This window comes from Phalacrocorax aristotelis, chromosome 1 (assembly GCF_949628215.1).
Source record: "Phalacrocorax aristotelis chromosome 1, bGulAri2.1, whole genome shotgun sequence".
In the NCBI taxonomy this organism is placed as follows: domain Eukaryota; kingdom Metazoa; phylum Chordata; class Aves; order Suliformes; family Phalacrocoracidae; genus Phalacrocorax; species Phalacrocorax aristotelis.
This window is the reverse complement of record NC_134276.1, coordinates 131,134,667-131,157,010: the sequence shown is the minus strand read 5'-3', so window position 1 is coordinate 131,157,010 and position 22,344 is coordinate 131,134,667. Positions and strand designations below refer to the sequence as shown.

The following is a 22,344-nucleotide window of genomic DNA, read 5'->3' as shown; positions in this document are numbered from 1 at the left end:
CCCTCTTCCAAAGGGATCTCAAACAAGTCAGTTCAGAGACCATTTCATAAGGTCACCTTTTACGCTGTTGGAACATTTTCCAAAGCACCCTAAAGAGCTGCCTCTGTCAAATCAAAGCTCTCACACCCCAGCCACTGGCACAAATGCACTGAAGCACAATCATTTCAAGTCTAACAAAGTCGACAGGAGAGCTGCAACATTGTGGGACGCACCTGAACAATGCCCAGAGTAGCAGATGTGACGGGATCAGAGAAGTCACCACCTGGGGGAGAGACACTGAGCGGGAAAAGATAAGGAGAAGTTATCAGAATTGCTTTCACAGTTTAAACTGAAGTACCAAATGTATGGCTGCACAGCTTCATGACCACAGAAACCGGAAAAGTCAACACAATTTCAAGTAAGAGATTGCAGGCTTCCACCACAGAAAGTGTTTGATGCATAGCCACACAGGTGTAATATCAAGCATACCATGAAATACAGTTATATCAGTGACTGACAGTATCAAGGTATGATTTCAGTCATTTCAGCCCCAAGTAGTAACTCTGGCTTGGATTGCCAAACCTACCTCAACTGGAACAGATTCAGCCAGTGTGCTGATAGGACACTGTGAAACACAGTGCAGTGATTATTTCACAGAAAACAATATCCCGATTAGAAATTATTTCAGATATCTCCTATACAAAAACCACTTTGACTTCATTTGGGCTTGACATCCTAATATATGCCTTCTCAGAGATAAAAAAAGACAATCTTCCAACCTCAAAAGCACAACGTATTTGTGTACATATGTTGTGGACAGCAGAACTAAGCAGAGCAAAGATCGGACCCTAGGTGTTCTTGCAGATGCCAGAGGCTCTCCTGAAAATGTGCCGGGGGAAATTCACTTTGCTCACAGTATGATATACAAATCAATATAGCCTAGAAGAACGTCTGGGGACCACATGCTTTCCACAGCCCATTGCAGCCTGAGCTTTGCTGCTCCATGTAATTCTACTCTGTATAAGCAAGAGAATCATGATTTGTTATGCCCCCAAGTGCACACACTGCTGCTCTAACTGCCCTTTCTTTCCTGCTCCGAGCATGGTTTGACATACTTTTCAGTGATAGCTCTAATGACATTCTTCCCTGAGCCATTTGCTCCGATTGCTGCAAGTGACTGCAATTCCACACCTCTCAGAACTACCTATCCACACTTATTCTTTCTTCCCCCTCGCACAATTTAGCAGTAGTTCTGGGTGAACAAAGACTAAACGTCTACATACTCAACCACATATTTTTAGTTCTGCAGCTGCACAGAGCAACAATACTTTCTTTTCACCTGAAAAATAGGTACTTTTACATACAAAACACAGAGAAAGAACTGCAGCCAACGCAAAGCAAAGAAACGCAACACTCACGCTCCAACAATGCTGACGCTGCCTTCTCTCTCAGGATTTCCCAGACACTTCACTCTGCCAGCACGCTCATAGAAAGAGGCTAGACGGGCACCAAGGTAGGCTGGATAGCCACTGTCTGCAAACACCAACACACAGAAATTGAGTCAAAGGCTCAGAGTTTAAAGGATGCATTCACAAGACTAACCTGAGAAAAGACTACTCACCAGCTGGCATTTCAGCCAGTCGCCCTGAAATTTCTCTGAGGGCCTCAGCCCATCGGGAAGTAGAGTCTGCCATCATACTGACGTGGTAGCCCATGTCCCGGAAATACTCAGACAGGGTAATTCCTAGAACAAAGACAACAGTGTGCTGCAGGATACAGTTCAGAAAGGAAGTCTACACTTGCATGTTGTCACTAAGATGCAAATAAGCCAAATTATTTAAGTTTACATTTTGATGGAAATAGACACTGAAAGTTATTCTTTCTTCCCACTAGATTGTGTCCTTGCTGTCTTTTTTTTGTTGTTTTTGTTGTTTATTTCTTCTCACCCTCCCCATTTTTGCATATGAACCACTATGGCTCATCTTACATTCCCATGTATTTCTTTGACGAGACACGGCAATGTCACTGATGCTACTCTTTGCCTCACTGAAACCATGAACAAAGCCTCCTCTTACTGTAAAATGTCTCCTTCCCTTTCAAACTGCCACAATACAACAGTAAGAAAAGGTTGGTCATGTTTTATCTTAACTATCTGACAACTTTTTATAAAAAAGAATTTAAAAAAAAACCTCTAAGAGGCCACAAAGGAAAGAAGACTAGCCTGCCTACTCAGCGAGTACTATTCCTGCCCATTAAGTGGCTGTACTTGGCAGCAAAAAGCTATTAATGAACAAAAGCTTACATAATTAATACATGGAATAAAACTACAGGAGAGCTGGTGCAGTAAGTTCACTTTATAAGCAAAATTGACTCAATATTCAGAAATCACAATTACATACAAGCAAGCCAAATTCAATTAAAATACTAGGCCTTCATGCAGGCGAGGCCTGAAAGGGTTGACTTCTGAAACTAAGCAGGTTTCTTGGTACTGAGCATCTCACAAACTGAAAATACTAGAGCACAGTAGCTTGCTCTACACACCCAGCCTTTTCCAGCCTCCTGTAAATCTTACCAGTATAGATAGAGGCTTCTCTGGCAGCCACAGGCATGTTGGAGGTATTTGCTACCAGAGCTGTTCTCTTCATGATGCTTTCTACCTTGCCATCAACTTCCATTGTTAACTAAAATGCAAGAAAAGAAAGGGGGGGAAGTAACAGTAGCAAGTTTTTTTTGTTTATTTTTTGATGTTTTTTTTACTGTATTACTCGCCTTGTATCAGGATACTCTCCTCACAGCTACTCTACCAAGAGCAGAGATAGATTCAAGATTTCAGGATACTGTGCTGGTTTGCCTTCCAGACTGCACACAGCTTAACTCTTTAATGTACATGCCTCATCTCGTCTGCTCCAACTGGCAAATCCCTATTGATCCCATTCAAATGAGCAATGACAAATCCTCTGCATCAGGAAGTACATTATTCTGTCTCAGCTTACTAGGCTGGAAGAGCCAAGAAATTTTAGCCTCTTGCCATAAGGCTTCTAGGAATCAGAGAGCTTTTTATTCCCCCATCTACACCAATCCAAGTTTGTCTTTGACAACTGGACATAAAACCACATACATAACCCTGGGGAAGACTCACAAGCACCCGAACAACAAAATGCATATCCTGACATTTTTGTAGAATTCCACTTATGAATACCCTGGGATTTACCTTTTTCATGTCCACCACAGCTTGACTTTCTCATCTTGTAACGAATCAACACTCAAGCCTTTTACCCCTTATTTCTGACAGTGCAGTTTCAAACTAACAGTTCAGATTATCTGGCTTCTTTCCCATATTTTACAGAAGACTCTGCCACAACCAATTCACTAACATATAACAATAGCTAGAAGGATTGGTAAACCTGTTGCCTTTTTTTTTTTTTTTTTTTTAAAAAAAAACCAGGCATTTTCTACTTCCTTCAGAAGTTATTCCCAGGCCTAACATACCAAACTGATACCTGGTAACTGTTGGTATCACCACTCTGCAGCCTGTAAATACAGATGCTGCATTTGCTATGCATGGTTAAGTTATAAAAGTTAGAGACATTACCAGTGAAAGGTAAGGTACTTCTAACTGTGCTAAATTACACCCTGGCATTCATTTTGGTTTTATTTTAAATAAGTTGGAGGGTACACCCAAAACCTAGTCCAGATGTTTACTGAGGGGCCACTGAGATCATTCTTGAATGAGCCAAAAGGGATTTCTGCTACTACAGCCAGAACTTATAGCAGGGAGGCAAGATGATCATTTCAAGTCACACTATGAATATGGTATTTTATTCAGTTACAATACCAGTACAATAGCAGGTCTTCCCAAGCAGGTTTACTCTCCATGAATTCTCCATACTAACCTCAGGGAAATCTCTCAGTACTTCAGACATTTCATTTCCTCGTTCTCCACAGCCTACATAAATGATGACATCACTGTTGGAGTACTTTGAGAGAGACTGTGAGATCACAGTCTTCCCACAACCAAATGCCCCGGGAATCGCCGTTGTACCCCCTTGTACACACCTGAGTAAAGAAAATGGACTCAGATTTGCAAGAAACTCAAAACCAGCCCTCTCTCATCTTAGATTATGTTTTCCAATAAATCTCCCTCATTAAAAACAGCAAATTCAGTGTTCTGGGTGAGAAGCACAGAGGTACTTCACTAAGCCAAAAGACTGAGGGAATAACCTATCCTTTTCTTTTACTGCCCTTGAAGTACACCAGTTATGCTGGTACAACAGCTAGACTTTCAGGCTTGAAACATAGCCGTTTTCACAGCTGGAAGCACCAGTGGAATGCAAATGCCAAGAAAAGAAAAACTGCTTAGCTGTGCATTATAAGAATAAGCAGCACAATATTTTAGGACCAAAATTACCAAATTCAGTGTCTTGGAAGTTAGCTGCTTAAATGAGCATTTTGGTTTACAATTAAGTGCAACAGTTTTCATAAGTGGTGACCCCAAAATAATTGGGAACTATACCTCCTCAGGACCATGGAAAGAGATCCTACTTATGCATTCAAATGGAGATATCGAGCATGAAAGTTCTAGCCCTTCTGTAGATTTGGCATGATTATGTTAAGTTTATGCTTCTCCATTCTTTTCTAGATTAATGCACTAAAACTACCTTATTAAACTTATCTTCCTTTTTCCACTAGTAGGTTCTCCTGGCAAATACAGAGAGATGAGGAACTCAGCTGAATATTTTTTGAGATTATGGTGTGATACATAGTGAAAGCCTGGGGTCTGATGCCCTTAAAAAAAATACTTAAGGCCTCCTCCCTCTGATCCCCCCCCAAAAGAGATTTCTTACATACTAGAAAATAAAATATATTACTTACGGGAAGAGGGCATCCAGGACCCGTTGGCCAGTTAACAAAGGATGATTGGCTGGTAACTTCTCAGTAACAGGACGGACTTGACGTACAGGCCAGACCTGGACCATAGTGAACTTCTCCTTCACACCTTCAAACTCCAGCTCTAAGACAACATCCTAACAGACAGCACCAGACATCCGAAGTAAGCAAACAGCTGCGCACTGGACCAGCACGCAAATTCTCATCTCAACTACTCTGCACAGCTAGGTCTTTGATACCACCACAGATTTCTCAGAACTTCAACACACTATCATCCCCTCCCGAGGGAAGGCTCTTTCCCGTATTTACAATAGTACTGGGGGAAAAAAGTGCAAGATGAAGCTTCAACTAAAAATATACTTTTGAAAAGCACACTTTACATATTCATAAGATCCTGTAGATCCCCAGAGGTCAGCAAACACGGAAGTGCCATTGGGAAGCTATATACATAGAAAGTAACTGCACAAGATAATCATGTCATCCCTGCAGGCAGGGCAGCGGAAGCGAGCACTAACTCAAACTGTTCCATGAAACACATTTTAGTTGGCGTCGTGCAGAACAGAAAGAGACACCTCATGAAAGAGACATGGCAATTAACACCAACTGCTGTTTGGGAGACTTACTGAAGTGTCATAGTTTCCTGGCGGAGCAATGTATGTAACTGTACCCCTGTTCCGTGGGGGCAGCATGATTTTGTGCTTGATAAGAGAGTTTTCATTCACGACACCATAAATATCTCCACCGGTGATGTGGCTGCCAACCTAAAACAAGAACAGGTCTATTAGTCATAAGTGAGAACTCCAGTTTTAAAAAAGAACCTTGACAAAGAACTGTATAAAATAACTATAGCTATTAAGACTAGCACTGTGATTCCTCCCTTTATAAATGTACAGCACAGTAGCCCATTTACATAACTCATTACGCTAACAGCACATTGCTAGCAACACTATCTGAGTTCAGGCACCTTTCAAGGCACAGACAGCAGCAATTACTGTCTGATGCAAAGCATGTTTCATGTCTTTTATACCTCTCAGTCTAACGTGTTAAGCAGAGGAAGGATAGGATATATTAACCCGCAGGGTTGGAAAAAAGATGATGCCAAGGGCTAAAGCACTGGCGTTTCCCAGCTCTGAGGCTACCTTCACCATTCATGAAATGTGTGCTGCAGTTGAGTTTTTTTGCTCAGGTAACATCTGCTCCTGCTTATGCTTAGTGCAGTTCCACTAAGTTCTTTACAGTTTTGTAAATATATTAACACTTTGCAATTTTCTCATATGCAGCAACAAGACACTAAGTCACATAGAGTAAGTTCTGGTGATTGCCATCCAGTCTCATACATGGCTACCACCTCCTAGCACCCTTTTTCACAAACTTAATACAGCATTAACCATAGCTCCCAGCAGTCACAGCCTTGGCACTCTGCTCTGGCTCCAAGCTCTGTCAGTACAGGAGCAAGAGGGGAAGATAAGCTTGTCAGAACATACCCGCAGATTTTTGGAAGGTGTGAAGTCCCATTTGACATCTCGGCTCAAAGCCGACACATTGACACCTCTAGGGATATAGATACTTTTGGTCAGAGTGCTGATGTCCAACAGAGGCCTCTGGATACCATCAAAAATAGCTCCCATAATGCCAGGCCCTAGTTCCACTGACAGGGGTTTGCCAGTACGGAGTACAGGATCTCCTACAGAGACACCAGCTAAAGATTTGCTGAGGAAAAGTTCATTCAGAGAAAGGGAAAGAAACAGGGCAGAAGGCATCACATTCACATCATCATATCCTTAAGCCACCTTTCTGACTTAAAGGTAATATTTTTATTACTATACTACACATCATCATTTGACAAGCATGCAGACTTTATACTAAACTCAAGCTAAAATTGCTAATGTAACAAAGTTGCTCATACTCCAGAGAGGCAAAGTAGGGGTAAATATTCTGCTTTATGACCATTAGTTTGAGTCAACTATATGGATGAGTTTACTGGAGCACCAGGGAGCAGGGCAACAAAACGTCAGGCATTTCTTAAATCTCCATACCTAGAAACAGGTTTGATCGTTAAAGCCAGACGATGTTATGAAATATATTAATTTCTGCTTCAGAATTTGTTAGAGCGCACAACTGTTTTGAACTTGAGCCTTGCACAGCCTTTTTGACAGCAGTCTAATTTTAAAGGGAGTTTGTCCAAGACCAGCATTATTTCCCTCCTCTCTGATATCAAGTTGTCCAGTCTATGCACTGTCTAATCTCCAAAGATACACAATGGATTTCTCTGCAAAGGGCCAGTAGTTTGGCAAAAGGCCCTGCTAGAATACAAAAGAAAACCCTACTCAAGACTCAAAGAGATTAAATGCAAGTGGACTTCAGAAAGCCCTATAACAGAACCCTCTCCTCAGGAGCCCAATAGCGAACTAGACTCAAATTTGTTACAGGTACTGAGGAAAGGCTACTAGATATTACAATGATGCCATCTAAAATGATTCCATCTAAACAGACAAATTATTAGGTACAGACAGGAGCTAGTCACCAGTTTACCATCCAGCTCCTCAGAACAAAGCTCTGGGAGACAGCACAGGCTTTTTCCTAGCCTCTGCAGATACACAGAGACAACTCCTAGGCTGAAAAGAATATGAGGTTAAAAAAAAAAAAAAAGGGAAAAAAAAAAAGAGGAAGGTCCAGCTTTAAGTTTCCTGACTTCTTTTCTGACATTCTCTCATATATGTGTAATAGAAAATACACTTTAAGGTAACTAGATTTTAGAATACATGCTGCATCCTAGTTGGACCAAGATTCCATAAGCACGCTGCAGAAGCAAAAACGTAATCTATTACATCTGGCAAAATACTCTCCCCAGAAGGTGGCATCCTGCCGACTTTACATTTCCTATTTAAGTGTCATGCAAACATAGTTTTCAAACGCAAAGAAAAAAAAGAAAAACCCCTTTGTAGTTTTGCCATTTATGGTTGACATTTGTCAGACAACTTCCTTAACGAGGAGCTGTAATATTTAAATTAAAATGAACTTCAATTCTCTGATACTCATTATTTTATTTCCCCATAAAAGTCAAAAACGTTCTCCTTGGAACACAGCCAAGTGAGATAAGATTTACCTCAAAGCCATCAGAATTTACAAAAGATGCACAGAACAGATGTTTCTGCCTGCCAGTGTCGGAAGTACCAAGTGCTGGTCCCAGTCAGCTTTGTCTTCTTCACCCTTGTCACCACTGCGTTCTGGTCCGCACAGTCTGGCAGGCCCAGAGGGATCAACGAAAGGATACATGTTTCTTCATAAACCTGGACAGTCGCCAGATCACCTTCCAGTCGGATAATCTCCCCCACCAGTTCGCTGTGGCCTACTCGTACCAGCTCGTACATAGCAGCACCTGCCATGTTGCACGCCGTGACCACTGCAGAAGAGAGACACATGGGGTGAATACTTCTCCTGTAGCTCAGGAAATTTACTCATCAGAAGTTACTAAGGACTGCACAGCATAAGCCTGGTATTCATCCAAAACAGAAGCACGTTTCTTGATTTCACAAACTTGGCTGCCCCAAATTCTGACATTTCTAGTTTCAAATCAGAAAGAAAAAGTTTCCCTATACTTTTCACACTGTTCCTTTATGCTCAGTAAGAGGACACTATCAGAACACAGTGGTTCATGGTAGACAATTTGTGCCGTAATTTCTCTTATCTATCTTGACAGATGATGAATGTTTAGGGTTTTAGAGACACCATGAACTTTGACAGACACGTTACACAGGCACTGCTCCCTTTCAGTTAGCTGGACCACATTTCCATCTGACTAAATTAAAAACATACAAACAAATGGCAAAAGCTCACCTGACACCTGACAGTAACATAAACCTTTGGTTAGGGACCATCATTTTCAAGCCACACAAACCTACCTTTGAAGTGGCAGCATCTGGATGCTAATGTAACAAACTATTTCCATGCAGAGATCAAGCCAAGGAGCCTGCTAAAGGCAACACATACCCTTGTATCTCAAGTGTCAGATGCCTATATAGCTTTTAAGGAGGCACTATTTTGATATTTCGTTTTGTAGAAAAGTGGTGTATATCTTAAGCCCTTTAAATGGACTTTCAACAGAGGAAGACTCTTACAGCACCTTTTGGGCCTGAAACCTACTGTTTTGAGTTCGATTTCTGCAGGTCATACGTGAGGCCTAGCTGCTTTAGGCCAAAATTTTTCATGTCATTAATATTATAATATCAATCTTGCAATCAAGGTTCACATATTTACACAAAAATACATTTTCCACTTCCCAAGAAAGCAAGCTATATTGGTTTAAAATTATTTTTAAGTATCACTTCCGCAGTTAAAGAATTGGCAGTTAAAGAACAGGCATTTATTTAGGTAGACACAAGCCAAGGGAGCTTCTCATCCATCAAATAAGCTGCATGCTATTCTTCTGTTCTCACATTCCCATACTTTCCTTCATCTCTTAAAGAGAATGCAGGAGAGAACAGAAGAGACGCTACAGTCTGCATGTATTCAAAAGCTGTAACCATCAGAGCCTGAAGAAAGTATTTAAGCTGACAAAGAAGGAGGAAGAGTCCTCCTTCTCCCAGTGGCATGACCACCACACTGCCACCTTCCCTGACCCTTGCAGCTCCTTGCCGAGCTCCTCCAGCCTGTGGTGCAGTAACACACAACAGCTTGACACTGGCAGGGGACTGAGTATTCCAGAGAGCACATGGTCAAACCACATTTCAGTGAGAATGGACTATGCATCTCACACCCTTTTAGAGAAGCTTAACACACCGGGCCTGCAGATTTCTGACCAAGTGGCTTTATCTCATCCAGAAAGTTTACTACCTTCTGGTTTTATTATTATTATATTATTCATCCGCCTGCTTCTGCTCATTACATCTTTAAATAAGATTAATTAGCAGTAACATCTTGTTAGTGTATTTCTTAATATTTTAGCAGATTAAGTCAGTGATCCTTCTTAAAAAGCCTCCCCGCTAAAAAAGAAAGAGAAAAAGCCCAACCCAGAACTCTGCTATACTCCTCCACTTCACTTCCAAGTGAACAAGATTAACAAAGACACTAGGTGAAACAGAACTTATGATTTCCTTTACAAAATAATACCTACCAGGTCCTGAGACTCCATGGACATAGCCAACAAAAGCCTCTCTGTCCTCATCAAGGATTTTGGGTAGTTTGGAGAAGTCCATTTTGCCTGTTCAACTGTACAGACAGAAAAAAATAAGAGAGTCAGTTCTGAGGAATACACACCTGTAATAAATTCTTCTTCTTCCTCCCCTCTGCTCTCTCCTTGTTTCCAGTTTGAAAGAATTTTGAACTGAAGAATTCTGACTCACATAGCCTGAAGCACTTCAAGCACACTGATTTTAAAGCTATAAAAAGTTATAAAGTAACTTATTTAAACAACCAAAAGAACTAACATCCCCTACTGCAGAAACACAGGGGTGGAATATCACACGTAATATGCCCCCAAAACACCACTGAGTGGAACAGTTACACCCCAAAAATGCCGTAACACTGCTGGACTATTTTCAAGCCCAATAACAGGATATTTAAACAATGGAGAATCTCTTCTGTCTTCCACATCTCATCTAGCCTCCTTCAAAACATGGAGTTTTCCATGATTCTGAGGGAGCAAGGGAATGTTTGGGGGCTACTTTACTGCCACCAGTAAAAGGCAATACTACGAATATTAATTGTGAAAATTCTATTCTGGCTATCTCGAGCCGCTGAATCAGAGTGTTCAGGGGAAGAAACATACATTTTCATAAGCACCAGCAGGCAAACACGCAAGTCCTCTCTATACACCTCACAGCTAGGTATCATGCAGTCTTGCTCTCAGTGAAACCCATGCAGCATTGTAGAAGAATTGTGCAGAATAATGGCCAAAAACCTCAACTTGCACAGTTAAACACTAACATCTCTTGCCAGTAACTGTTTAGAGAATCTAAATAACCGGCACAGGAAAAGCTGTTTTAGAAACAGACCTCCTCGATCCACATTTGCCCTGTAATCGACAGTTGGGCTGTCCTGTTTCTGGTGCTGATAAGAGCATTTAATGGTTTGGCTTTGTCAGGCCTTAACATGGTTTGCGTTACCTTGGAAACTGATCAGCATTAGAGGCAATTCTCTACCCATTTCTAGGGTATTGACACATTTATGATACAAGACTAGTGAAAGGTGTGGTATGGCAATCCAGCATGCGATGCTCTCGGCATACCAAAAGGGCCTATCCAGCAGAAGTCCACGGTTCAGTGACATGAGCCATGTGAGGCATCTGTTGTCACTCAGTCCTTGCAAGAAGCTTAACCTAACCTGGCATCATCTGCAAGGCAGCAAATACAGAGGCATACTCAGGCTTGAAAACCTGCCCCATGTACAAGGAGGAAGACAACTACACTGCCACCCCTCCCACCATCATTAAAGGATGGTTTTCTGCCTGTTCTTCAGTAGCAGTAGGTAGCTGACATCCGCTGTTCTTAAAATCTTACGACTGTTTTCCAGCTTTATAATACTATACTACAAATCCTCTGCTCCTCAGCCTCTTTACCAATCCAAACATTTTAAATCAGTGGCTCTGCTCAGTAAGAAAAGGGTCTCCAATGATTCCGAACTTCTATTCATCCTGAAGGAATAGCTTCTTCCAGGCTCCTTATCCTGCTGGAGTGGATTGTCTAACATGGCTACCATTGATTCATTTCACAACAGCCTCCCCAGCGGCTGATCATGACTCAGTCACCACCAGCCCGGAGTGGAATTGCTAACTGCTCTCAAGCCCAAAGGCTAAGTTGGATATCTGTTAGATCCCCCCACTCTCCACAATGATAGTTTACCCTTTAAGCTGCCTGTTGCTTAGGCCCAGAAGCCAATTTTAATTTCACTTCTTATTTCCCAAAAGTCTCTTCTGACAAATGGCAGAGGAGAGGTCCTCACAAAGCAATCTGCAGTTCCTGAGCAGCTGGTAAGAGCTGATCCTGATCAGACCAATATAACTACCTCATCTTTTTTGCTTTTAAGAATTAAAAACATCGCAAAACTCAAGCACAATTACTGTTCATGCTGAAAAAAAGCAGCTGGTCTTATAAATCCATCCAAAACATTTACTTGAACATACCATGATACAGAACAATCTCTAGAGTCCTACTACCAAAATCTTCTACAGAGGCACAATAAAGAGCAAGCTAACCAAATTCTCATAACTGAATCAGCGATGCTGTTTGGCAATTAGACAGTACATACAGGGTCCCATATAAAAGAGTCAATTAACAAAGGCAAGGAAAAGGAGGAAGAACACTGACCAGTTTCAATTTAAATTAACTTTTCTTCATATCCAAAACGTGCAGGTCAGCTGATCACCACTTGAAGTGACTGTTTCTCTTTTAGGGATGCAAATAACAATCTTAGAACAGTCATTCTGCACTTAAAATGGCATCCTGACACCCAGCACCTGCCTCTCTTGTTCCTGTGGCTGCTTTGCTCCTTCGTTCTTCCCGCAGCCACCTTCCCCACTTACCAGCCAAGCCAACCAGCAGGAAATGGGATTCCCCTGCTAGACCACCTAGCAACACACCAATAAGCCCTGCCTTTGTCCTGATCTTTAGTATCTACACCAATTGCTTTTAAACACATACCTATTAAATATTCCAAGTGTAAAATATGCAGAGAATTCCTCCTTACCTTTCCTTGTTCTGTCTCTTATACACCTCCAAACAAAGTACACCCAGTGTAAAAACCCAGTGCTCACCCAGCCAAGCTGACCTCTCTTTTTAAGGGGCTACACACCTTTTAGCATTGAAGACAAATTAAGCCAATATGCTGTTATTTGTCTCTGCAGAGCTGTCCAGCGCTTGTGTATTGGCATTACAGATGTTCATTTTAGATTGAAAAGTCCTTGAGGGCAGAAATGTTGCCTCACCTACCTACACTGTTAAATGTCTTCATTGTTAGTACTCAGGTAAAATGAAATTCCCTAAAGCACATCAGAATGTGCTAAACATAACATTGTGTGTGTGCAGGCAGTACGTACTTACCCAGAAGCCACGGTAGCTAGCCATTTCAGAAATCTACCAAGGTCCTACAAGCCTTTCGTAGGCCTCTTGCCAATACAGGTTATTAGGCACTACATGCCATCCACCCCTACAAAGCCCACTAGCACACCTATAGAGGGCTTAATTTTAATTTCCTTACAAGCAAAAATGCATCTTGCGTCCTTTACAACTTATAAACAAGAATCTTCCCTGTCTTAAGCAGTTCAACAGTTGATTTTAAATATGCTCTTAACCTCTAACATGGGGATATTCTGCCTAACAGTGCCAGAAATTAAAATTTTACTTGCTGCAGAACCACCTCTGACTGAGAGGTGATTTATTAAAGTAATTTTATAGTCATAATTAAACAAGAAAGGGTCAATGACCTGAGTTTTCCATCTTGATTTCTCCCCAGCACAGCAATTTGGCTACACAGTGTCCCCCAAAATTTAACTATCCCGCTCACAATGCCAGAGAAACCTGTTTTCTATTACAGTTCCTTGGTTTTGCTTCAAACACTTGATCAGTCCCCGAATTTACACAATGAACTGCCTTACCACAAGGATCTCTTCAAAATTAAGACTCCAGTGAGATTTTAAGAAGGAGCCTTCTTACAGCAAGGATGAATATCCATGAGCCTTTTATCATATAAACAGATTCTTACCTTATTTTGCAGAAACAGGGAGTAACAAAAATCCACAGGCCCAATGAAGCAAAGCCAGAATTCAGCAGTTAAGCACCACCACTTACGAAATAATTGTCCTTCTAGTGCCCCTACACAGAGGGATGAGAAAGCCTGCTGCAGAGGGGAAAGAAATTTCTGACACACAGCGGAGGCACAACCACCTGACTTGATGAGTCATCAGTCTCTCTCTCTCCCCCACCAGCACCGACGAATGCCGCAATAGCAAATCAAGCTACCTAGAGCCCAGCTGAACTCCCATCTGTGCCCTCCTCACTGCACAGGATGAAGCACAAGAAATTAAAAGCAGCATTCAGCATTCACATTAAGGACCTCCTACAAAGCCAATAATCCCGATGTCCCAAGTGGTGCACGCTACTACACAAAAACCCTTGAAAGAGAAATGCATGCTTTCTGCTGGAATCCATTTACCTGCCAGTCCTCCAGTGTAATATATCCATGTCAGTGCATGCTCTGTTCTGGAACAGCTTGACAGAACAACTGCTTAACAACATACTGCAGAGGGAGGCACTGAAGACACCGCAATATTGCTTGAGTATGTAGAACGGGTATTTATTCTTGTCAGAACAGTGAGTCTTGAGGGGCTTACTGCTGCTAATGTAAGAGCCCCTTCCCCTAGTTAGCAGAAGCATTGATGCAACCACACAACATCCAACACCTTAGCAAAGCAGGCTGGTGTGCCACCTTGAGTGACAGCTGCTAGAATCCACTATCGAAGATTGACAGGCGATGACTTTGTTCTGTATGTGGTACACAGGACAAGCAGCTATGCAAGCTCTCCCTCAAGAAGATGCATGAGTTGAAGAGTTCCCTGCAGTCTTCGCAACTTCTCAAGACTATCTTCACACGTTCTAGGATTAGCAACATATCAAATTGGCACGAATGCTTAAATACACCAACCAAACTTGTAGTAAATACCACAAGACCAGCAATTCAGAAGCAGGAGCATTAGATTAACAAGACACCAGTGCTAGGATTCATTCTGCTGGGGTTACTTTGAACTAAGGTCATAGATTTTACTGTATCTGAAACAGACTAATGTGTTTTGACTTACTAGGGTAAAAAATGGAGTCAGAATATAAGCCCTTACACTCAATATCCATGAAAACTTAACAGGCATACGCAATAAAACGTAGTGAAATAAAAGTTTTCCAAAGAAAACCCCTCCTCCTCTTAGTAAAAACCTAGATGTTACAGGATAGTAAAGACCACAGCCCACATTGGATGATCAGCTTAGCATCGCATTTGAGTCAAACCTTACAATCAAGACTGCCAATATTTATTGTGTTCACCTGAGCAGACTTTGGTACAGTGCGTAAATCCCAGTGTCCAGCTGTATGAGGATGTGTTGCAAAGGCCTCATAAATCACAGGATAATCACTGCCATAGATTTGCTGTAACTTAGACACTTTATACTTCCCCTTCCAACAGCTGACATTTTTGAGAGGAAGTATTAAAAAAAAAAATACAGTGCCGAAATTACCAGAGAAATGCAGAAGTTCAGCAGCATTCTTGTAACTAGAATGTAGGATAATGTCCCAGAAGTAACAGCATGCCCAGACCTCTAACACAGGTCACTTGGAAGGGAAGCCAAATAGTATTCTCAGGAAATCTGCTCCTTCATACTATGCAGAGTTATAATTTTACTATAATACAGCAGGGAAAATGACTCCAGAGTTCTCAGTCACCAAACAACAGAATCACCGAGGTTGGAAGGCACCTCTGGAGATCACCTAGTTCCAACCCCATGCTGAATGCAAGCGAGAACAGGCTGCTCAGGGCCATGTCCAGCTCGGTTTTGATTATCTCCAAGGATGGAGACCATACAACACTCTGAGCTACCTGTTCAGTGTTCAGTCACCCTTACAGTAAAACATGTTTTCTTATATTTAATGGGAATTCCCTGTATTTCAGTTTGTGACCATTGCTTCTTATTTCAGCAGATACAGCTGAGAAGAGTCTGGCTCCATCTTGTTTGCTCCCTCCCACTACGTGTTCATATACTTCACAATAAGATTCTCTGAGCCTTCTCTTCCTGAGGCTATATAACACCAGCTCCCTCAGCCTCTCCTCATATGCAAGATGCTCCAAAGCTTTAACAGTTTAACAGTCTTTGTGGCCCTGTTCTGGACCCACTCCATTAAGTCCATGTCTTCCTTCTACTGGAGAACCCAGAACCAGAGACAGCACTCCAGATACGGTTTCCCCAGAGCTTAGTTGAGAGGAAAAACGACCTCCCTGACCTGCTGGCAGCATTTTGTAATGCAGCCCAGGATAGGGCTGGCCTTCTCTGCCACAAGGACACCTTGCCAGCTCATGTTCAATGCTGTGTCCACCAGAACCTCTAGCCCATTTCTGCAAAGCGATTTTACAGCCAGCCAGTCCCCAGCCCATAGCAGGGCATGTGGTTATTCCTCCCCAGGTGCAGGATTTGGCGTTTCCCATTGTCAAACTTCGTGAAATTCCTGTCTGCCTATTTTTCCCATCTGTTGAGGTCCTTTTGTACAGCAGCGCAGCCCTCTGCTATATCAAACACCTTCCAACTTCATCTGCACTCTAAAGAAACCAGGCAGGAGTTGCCTCCTGTGCTCAACACAACCACGTGGCTTAGTTTTCTCTTCACATAGACATCAAGAAACTAACTGTACCAACATTCTTGCCATAAGCTTAGAGTTTGAAGTATCATTGTTTCTTAAACTCAACAATACAGACACTCTTCCATTTAATTATTCATCTAATTCCAGTTGCCACAGGGCACGTTAAGGCCACCTCTGCTCTCAATAGGTCAGGAATCTGCTTAAGTGAGGCTCAACTACATACTGCAACCATGCAAGACAATTCATCTTTCACACAACTTGTTTCTCGGGTACTATAAAGCCCCTTCCTCTCACCTGAGGCTTGCTAATCAGCACATGTACAGGTAAATCCAGGTGTATTTAAAAAAAAAAAAAAAAAGGAAATAGAATAACACTGCCACTGTTGGCACAGTACACAATGGCTACAAAGGGAGACTGCAACATGACAATTCATGAAGCCCATCATAAGCTCCTACTGCCTTCTTCCACAAAACAGATGTAGTTTCCTCCAGACGAGCAACATTTTCATTAATCTCATTACCATTACTGCAGAGCTAAAATCCACCTTGCTTTTATTAAATAAAAGTCACTGTACTTTTAGGTGCCCTTGGCATCTTTACTTGAAACAATTTTTGTTGCTCTAACCTTTAAGATGACAAACATCAAAACGAGATGAACGCAAAGCTGTAACCAATGATTGCAGCAAACTTTACTACAGTTCAGTAGAGTAACTTCTGAATAGGTGAAGATTCTTACCTTAACAGACAAAAGGTTTGTAATTTCATAGAACAACTATTGCTAGATTTGTAAGTCAGGCTCAGTTTTACATGCAGAAACACATTAGTAATTTGGGGTCATTAGAACACATTGGCTCCTCTACAAGCCTCACCACCGCCGAAGCCCTTGTCCCTAAATGTAATAGCTAAAATACTGAGCACAAGTTTGGAATAAGCATTGCATCATTACACTTAACTTTCAGAGCAGTCTTTAAAGTTAGGATATTATGGAATCTTCAGTTTATTATGTGAGGAATTTGACAGCTAGTTTGAAGAGCACGTTTGCATGAATGCCTTTAAGAAAGACCTAACACCCCTAGCAGACAGAAGGACCTTTTTACAGCACTTTGGTATAACGAAACACCTGGTTGGAATCACAACACACACATTGCCATTGGATTCCAGTAAAAGGAAATTAAGTTGAGGTCAACTTTTCCTGTAATGGAAAACTTCATCTTTAAGTTAAGCCACATTGGGTGATTTTACATTCAATTACCTGAAGTATTTACAGCTTCTTTAGAATAGCCAGAGCCCCTCAAACATAAAGTTTTAGCATTGTTTAAACTCCATATTGTGGTGGTTGTCTGAATACCTACAAGGTGATGCAAATTTACCTCACTATAACAAAACCCTCAAGATTTCAAGGATCTAGAGGAGCGTGACACAACAGAATCGCCTTTTTAAAGTCCTTACCAATGTTATCTGCATTTAGCCAGAAATACCATTTCAGGCTTTTTCCTGAAGACCTGCTTTTTAAGGTATTACTTTCATTGTGAGAAACAAAATAATGATACAGCGTAATAGTGAAAATAACCAAATGTTTGTCCCACTTAACCAAACTTCTTACAAGATGCAGTTTCTTTGCTAGAATATTAAAAAACAGTCAAGTCATTCTTCAGGCCAGTAAAGGAAGGAAACTCGCACACCTGAAAGCCCATGTCCACTATAATAAACTACTCTGATAAAGGCACAGTTTTCTCTCTATAAAGCTAATACCTTTCCCCATAACCTTTCTATCCCTCATCACACTTGACCATCCCAACCACTACTCTTCAGGCTTAGAGCACAGAACACAGACCAGAGGCACAGACATTCAGACCACCTATCTTTGACGTGGTCTTAAACAACAGCAAACCAATCCAGTAAGCGAGCACAGCTTACATACAGCAGCCTGAAGATGGAACTCTGCGAGGGCAAGCAACAGTATAGATTTTGGCATTTTTTGGGGGATGCCATCTGGCAGGAAGAGTTTGTTGGACAGACCAGTCAGCTGAAATGCACCAACATTTCAACTTGGCCATGAGAATCCTTACAACATGAGCAATCCTCAAGTGATGAAGGAGGACAAAGGTAAGACTTTCACATTACAGATATACCCTCTAGGAACGCTGCTTGACTCTTAAGCATTTGCATCTGCAATGGGTCTATTTTCGCAGACGGTTTAGTTCATTTAACTGTTTAGCAGGACGAGTCTTGGCTCACTGGGGTAGTGATGCTCTTCAGAAGTATTCTTCTCATGATCAAACAGATGTCAGACAGCTAATGCAGAAAGCCCAGTGCTACAAAAACATGGCCATGATGGCAGCTTCCCATCCTAGTTTTAGTACTTCCTGATTACTTCTGATTTGAACATTTTAAGACTCCCACAATGGACTCTCCAAAATTCTGTAAACTATGACAAAATTAAGTAACTGTCAACAGGCACCATGCGTGTATTAGGTCAGTCAGGCAAATTATTTCTGAAGAGTGACACTGAAATGTACTGTTGCGCAAGCTCGGAGGTGTATTCACGCTGATGAACCAAGAAAATAAATGCAGCAGCTAAAACTGGTCTTCATCTGCTATTTGGTTAATTGATAGTAACAAAGTCTGTTAGACTATGACTTTCAGGATTTATCCATATACACCTTACTGGTTTTCAGAGCAAGTTTATCGTTTCAGTAAAGACAGACCTTACATGGCAAACCTTATTATAGCAACATATGGAAGTCTAGAAAGCTAGCAGCAAATGGTCAATCTTTCCAAGAAGTGGGGGTGTTCAACTTTGGCATTTCACAAAAACAGGAGAAATAAATGCATAGATGAAATAAAGTAGCCAAACCAAAAATATTTATGAGTTTTAGAACTTACTGCCATGAGATATGACCAAACCCAAGAATTTAGTATAAGCTTAACTATCCACTTTCAAAGGGGAGGAAGGAGTGAACAAAACAAAAGGAACAAAAAACCCTTTTCAGAACATAAAAGAAGGTACAACACTGACAACCAGAAGATCCAGTCTAAGCTGGTTTTGCACGTTGGACCTTTAGGTGATTATGGGCTTAATCTGTACAGGAAGAAAAAGTTGGAAAATTTAGACTCATTCTGCTTCCTCTGCTGGAGCAGATCCCCGTTTCCCTCTGTCCAGCTGGAAGGCTAAAGTCATCACGTGTTTTAAGACAGTGAGTAAGAGTAAACGAGCATGATATTCCAGTTGACTACATTGTCTGTTTTCCTTGGTATAGTTCCATTCAAAAAAAAAAAAAATCATGTGGATAAAATTGTTCAGCAATACCTCAATATTTCCAAGTCTAAAATCCCCCACTTTTCTTTGTAACCAATGACACAAGTATGGAGGGAAGAAAATCAATTTCCATTTCAGGCAATGTAGGTCTTTTTTTTAAAGATAGAAAGAAAAAGAGCAACTATTACTTGGCCAGCAATAGCATGCAACATTTTTTGATCAAAGCCAGAGTAACCAAAGATATCAACTAGGTTCTCCTGTAATCCTTTTACTCTTTTTAAAAGGCTGGGTATGTCCAGTTAGGAGGACAGCTTTAATTCACAAAGAAGCAACTTAAAAGCATGAGGCAGAAAAGTCAGTAGGAGTTTTCAGGGCTCAAGAACTCAGACAGTATTATGGTATCAAAACCCAAGGGGTGAAGTGTAGCGCCTCTAAATTTATCTCCAGGGGAATCATCTAGTAATCTGCTGGTCTATAGCGGCTTTGGATGACAACATGCAACACCAGTACTCATGCGTGTCTGGAAAATAAATGCACAAAGTCATATTGGGAAAAAATTTAGACAACAGAAACAAACTGAAGCCTGCAGACTTTGTAAATCTGGATTAATGAGGTATAAAACAGTTAATATATTCTCAGACCAAAATAAAAGCTAAATTGTAGCTAATGCTACATAAAACCCAAGCAAGTAGTACTAATCATTCATGGCTGAACCCTAATATTAGCACTATTTGTAGAAAACAGCTCTTGATTTGGAAAATGGAAAGGCTGCATTTACAGGAAACAGAGACCTTATGTTGCTATTGCAACACAAGACTTCAACCCCCATTTGAACAGTCAGCTGATGCCAGCAGTCATTTTCCAGCACTGCCTTAGTTTCTCCTTCCCCACCCTCTCAAGCTGATCCCCATAGTAGTTTATCATTTTTGAATGCCACACTTTGTCCCCTGATTATATAATTAATACTAGGGTTTTTTTCCCCATGCAAGAGAGAAAAATTGTTTTCAAGTAAACTTGACATAATAAACTGGCAAGCACTGCAAAAATAGTCTGCAATATTTTTGGTAATTCAAAGACCTGTAGACACTGATCTCACTTCACACATTCTTAAGTAGAAAATAACACAGTGTGGATACTATTAAATATTTATGCTTGCTGCTCACTGAAAAGGCCTTTAAAAGTACTGTATAGAGAAGGCAAACATTTAGCTGCTGCAGATCTGCAGCAGAGTGCCAAAGTCAGCACAAATACACAGCATACAATATATTGTGGATCTGCCTCAGTCATTCAAACTTCCACTTGCAAATGCCAACCTATGCTCAGGCACATTCGCGCTGAAGTGCTACAAAGGGGTGGGCTAATAAACCACCTTTAGCAGGCTGTCATCAGGTCTTCCTCCTTTTCCACCCCCTAACTGCTTCATCAAGTGGTATTAGCATTTGATCAAATGCACTCTATGTCAAACAGCCAGGGTACTTTGCTGAAGTATTGCATTACAATGAATAAAACTATCACCAAACTGCTTTTATTCCCAGCCAGGGTGCAAATTCTCTGTTGGAAGCAAGAAAAATTTTAGGAAGGAATCACTTTGGGCAACTGCATTGAACAGATAGATCTTGATACATACATGTCATACACTCCACAGTTATCTGCAACGCGTACAATATCATCCAGAATCCAGTCACATAAAATTTCTTTTTTGCTTTTGAGCAAATTCTTAGCGTGACATTTGGAACACCTCACCGACATCAGGATTTTGTCACTGGTTACGGGAACAGGAAACATTTGAGTATTTTCAACTGCAAATCAACAGGTGGGCCCTTTTACCATGGAAGAATTGCACCCAGGAGCCGGTAGCAGCGTTCCTGCTCCAGAACCTTGCTGCTTGCCCAGGGCTACGATCAAGGCAGAGGACGGTTCCGTCCCACCCACCCAAGATGGTGGGGTGACCCGGCGCAGTAACCCAGCCGCTACCACCGCTTCTCTTTATAATAATGGAGCCCAGTGCACCACGGGGACGCCTCGCCGGGAGCGCCCAGCGAGCTTCTGAGCGGGGGCTGCTAGGCTTCCCGGGCCTTTTCTCCCTGGGAGAGGAGGCCGAGGTCGCGCAGAGCCGCCGCCCCCAGGCTTCGCCGCCGGGGAGCGGATCCCTCGCGGCCCTCACCGCGCCGCAGGCAGGCGGGGCGGGAGGCGAAGGTCGGTCGGTCGGTCGCCCAGGGGACAGACGGCCGCCCTTCTCGGGCAGGTAACGGCGAGTGTGTGCATGAGACGATTAATTCCCTCCCTCCCTCCTTCCTTCCCCCCTCCCCCCACTCCGCGACCCGCCGGGCTGAGGGAAGCGGAAGGAGCGGCGCGGTACCGGCGGAATGGCGGGGGCGAGACGCCTCACCTGCGGCCAGCGCCGGTACACCCGGTACGCCCTTCTCCTCCTTCTCCCTCCTCCTCCTCCAGCGGCGGCAATGGATCAGCTGATGCCGGCCCCGCGCGCATGCGCCGTGCACCACGCCGGAAGCGCGGGCTGCGCTAGCCGGGCTCTGCGCACCCAAGTTCCGGGCGGAGCTTTACCCCGCCCTCCCTCTCCCCACCCACCCGGGGAGGCCCGGTCAGCTTCCCGCCGCCCGCGCGAGCCGTGCGGAGGAGCGCGGGAGCGCGGAATTGGCCGCCCCGCGTCACGTGGCGAGGCGCACCGCCTCCTCCCCTCCTACCGCCCCTTCCACTAGTCACGCGTGGGGGAGGGGGGGATGCCGCGCAGCGCCGCTCCGCCCTCTCCCCCCGCTTTCCCCCCTCCTTCCAGGCGCGACGCGTGCGCGGCGGGGGCGGGAAAGAGGAGGAGGAAGGGGGGGGTGAGGGGTCATGCCGGCGAGGCGGCGGGCGGGGGCGCGCGCGG

At 42.7% G+C, this 22,344-nt stretch overlaps 1 protein-coding gene across 5 annotated transcripts in view; it reads right to left on the bottom strand.

Moving 5' to 3' along the window:
* The window catches only part of ATP6V1A (ATPase H+ transporting V1 subunit A), a 126,798-nt gene that overhangs the window by 9,264 nt on the left and 95,190 nt on the right, over positions 1–22,344 (bottom strand). For 2 of the 5 annotated variants that reach the window (XM_075107571.1, XM_075107608.1), the window contains exons 1-11: positions 21,847–21,956; positions 9,980–10,074; positions 8,141–8,269; positions 6,351–6,565; positions 5,490–5,627; positions 4,852–5,003; positions 3,873–4,035; positions 2,552–2,660; positions 1,601–1,723; positions 1,398–1,512; positions 213–276 (exon numbers count right to left, since the gene is read on the bottom strand). In XM_075107571.1, coding sequence (XP_074963672.1) covers positions 213–276; positions 1,398–1,512; positions 1,601–1,723; positions 2,552–2,660; positions 3,873–4,035; positions 4,852–5,003; positions 5,490–5,627; positions 6,351–6,565; positions 8,141–8,269; positions 9,980–10,061 — 1,290 coding nt within the window. In that variant the 5' untranslated portion in view covers positions 10,062–10,074; positions 21,847–21,956. Of the gene's footprint in view, positions 1–212; positions 277–1,397; positions 1,513–1,600; positions 1,724–2,551; positions 2,661–3,872; positions 4,036–4,851; positions 5,004–5,489; positions 5,628–6,350; positions 6,566–8,140; positions 8,270–9,979; positions 10,075–13,563; positions 13,646–21,846; positions 21,957–22,344 lie in introns of those variants that run through there. The other 3 variants (XM_075107579.1, XM_075107588.1, XM_075107598.1) reach the window with 3 other exon arrangements.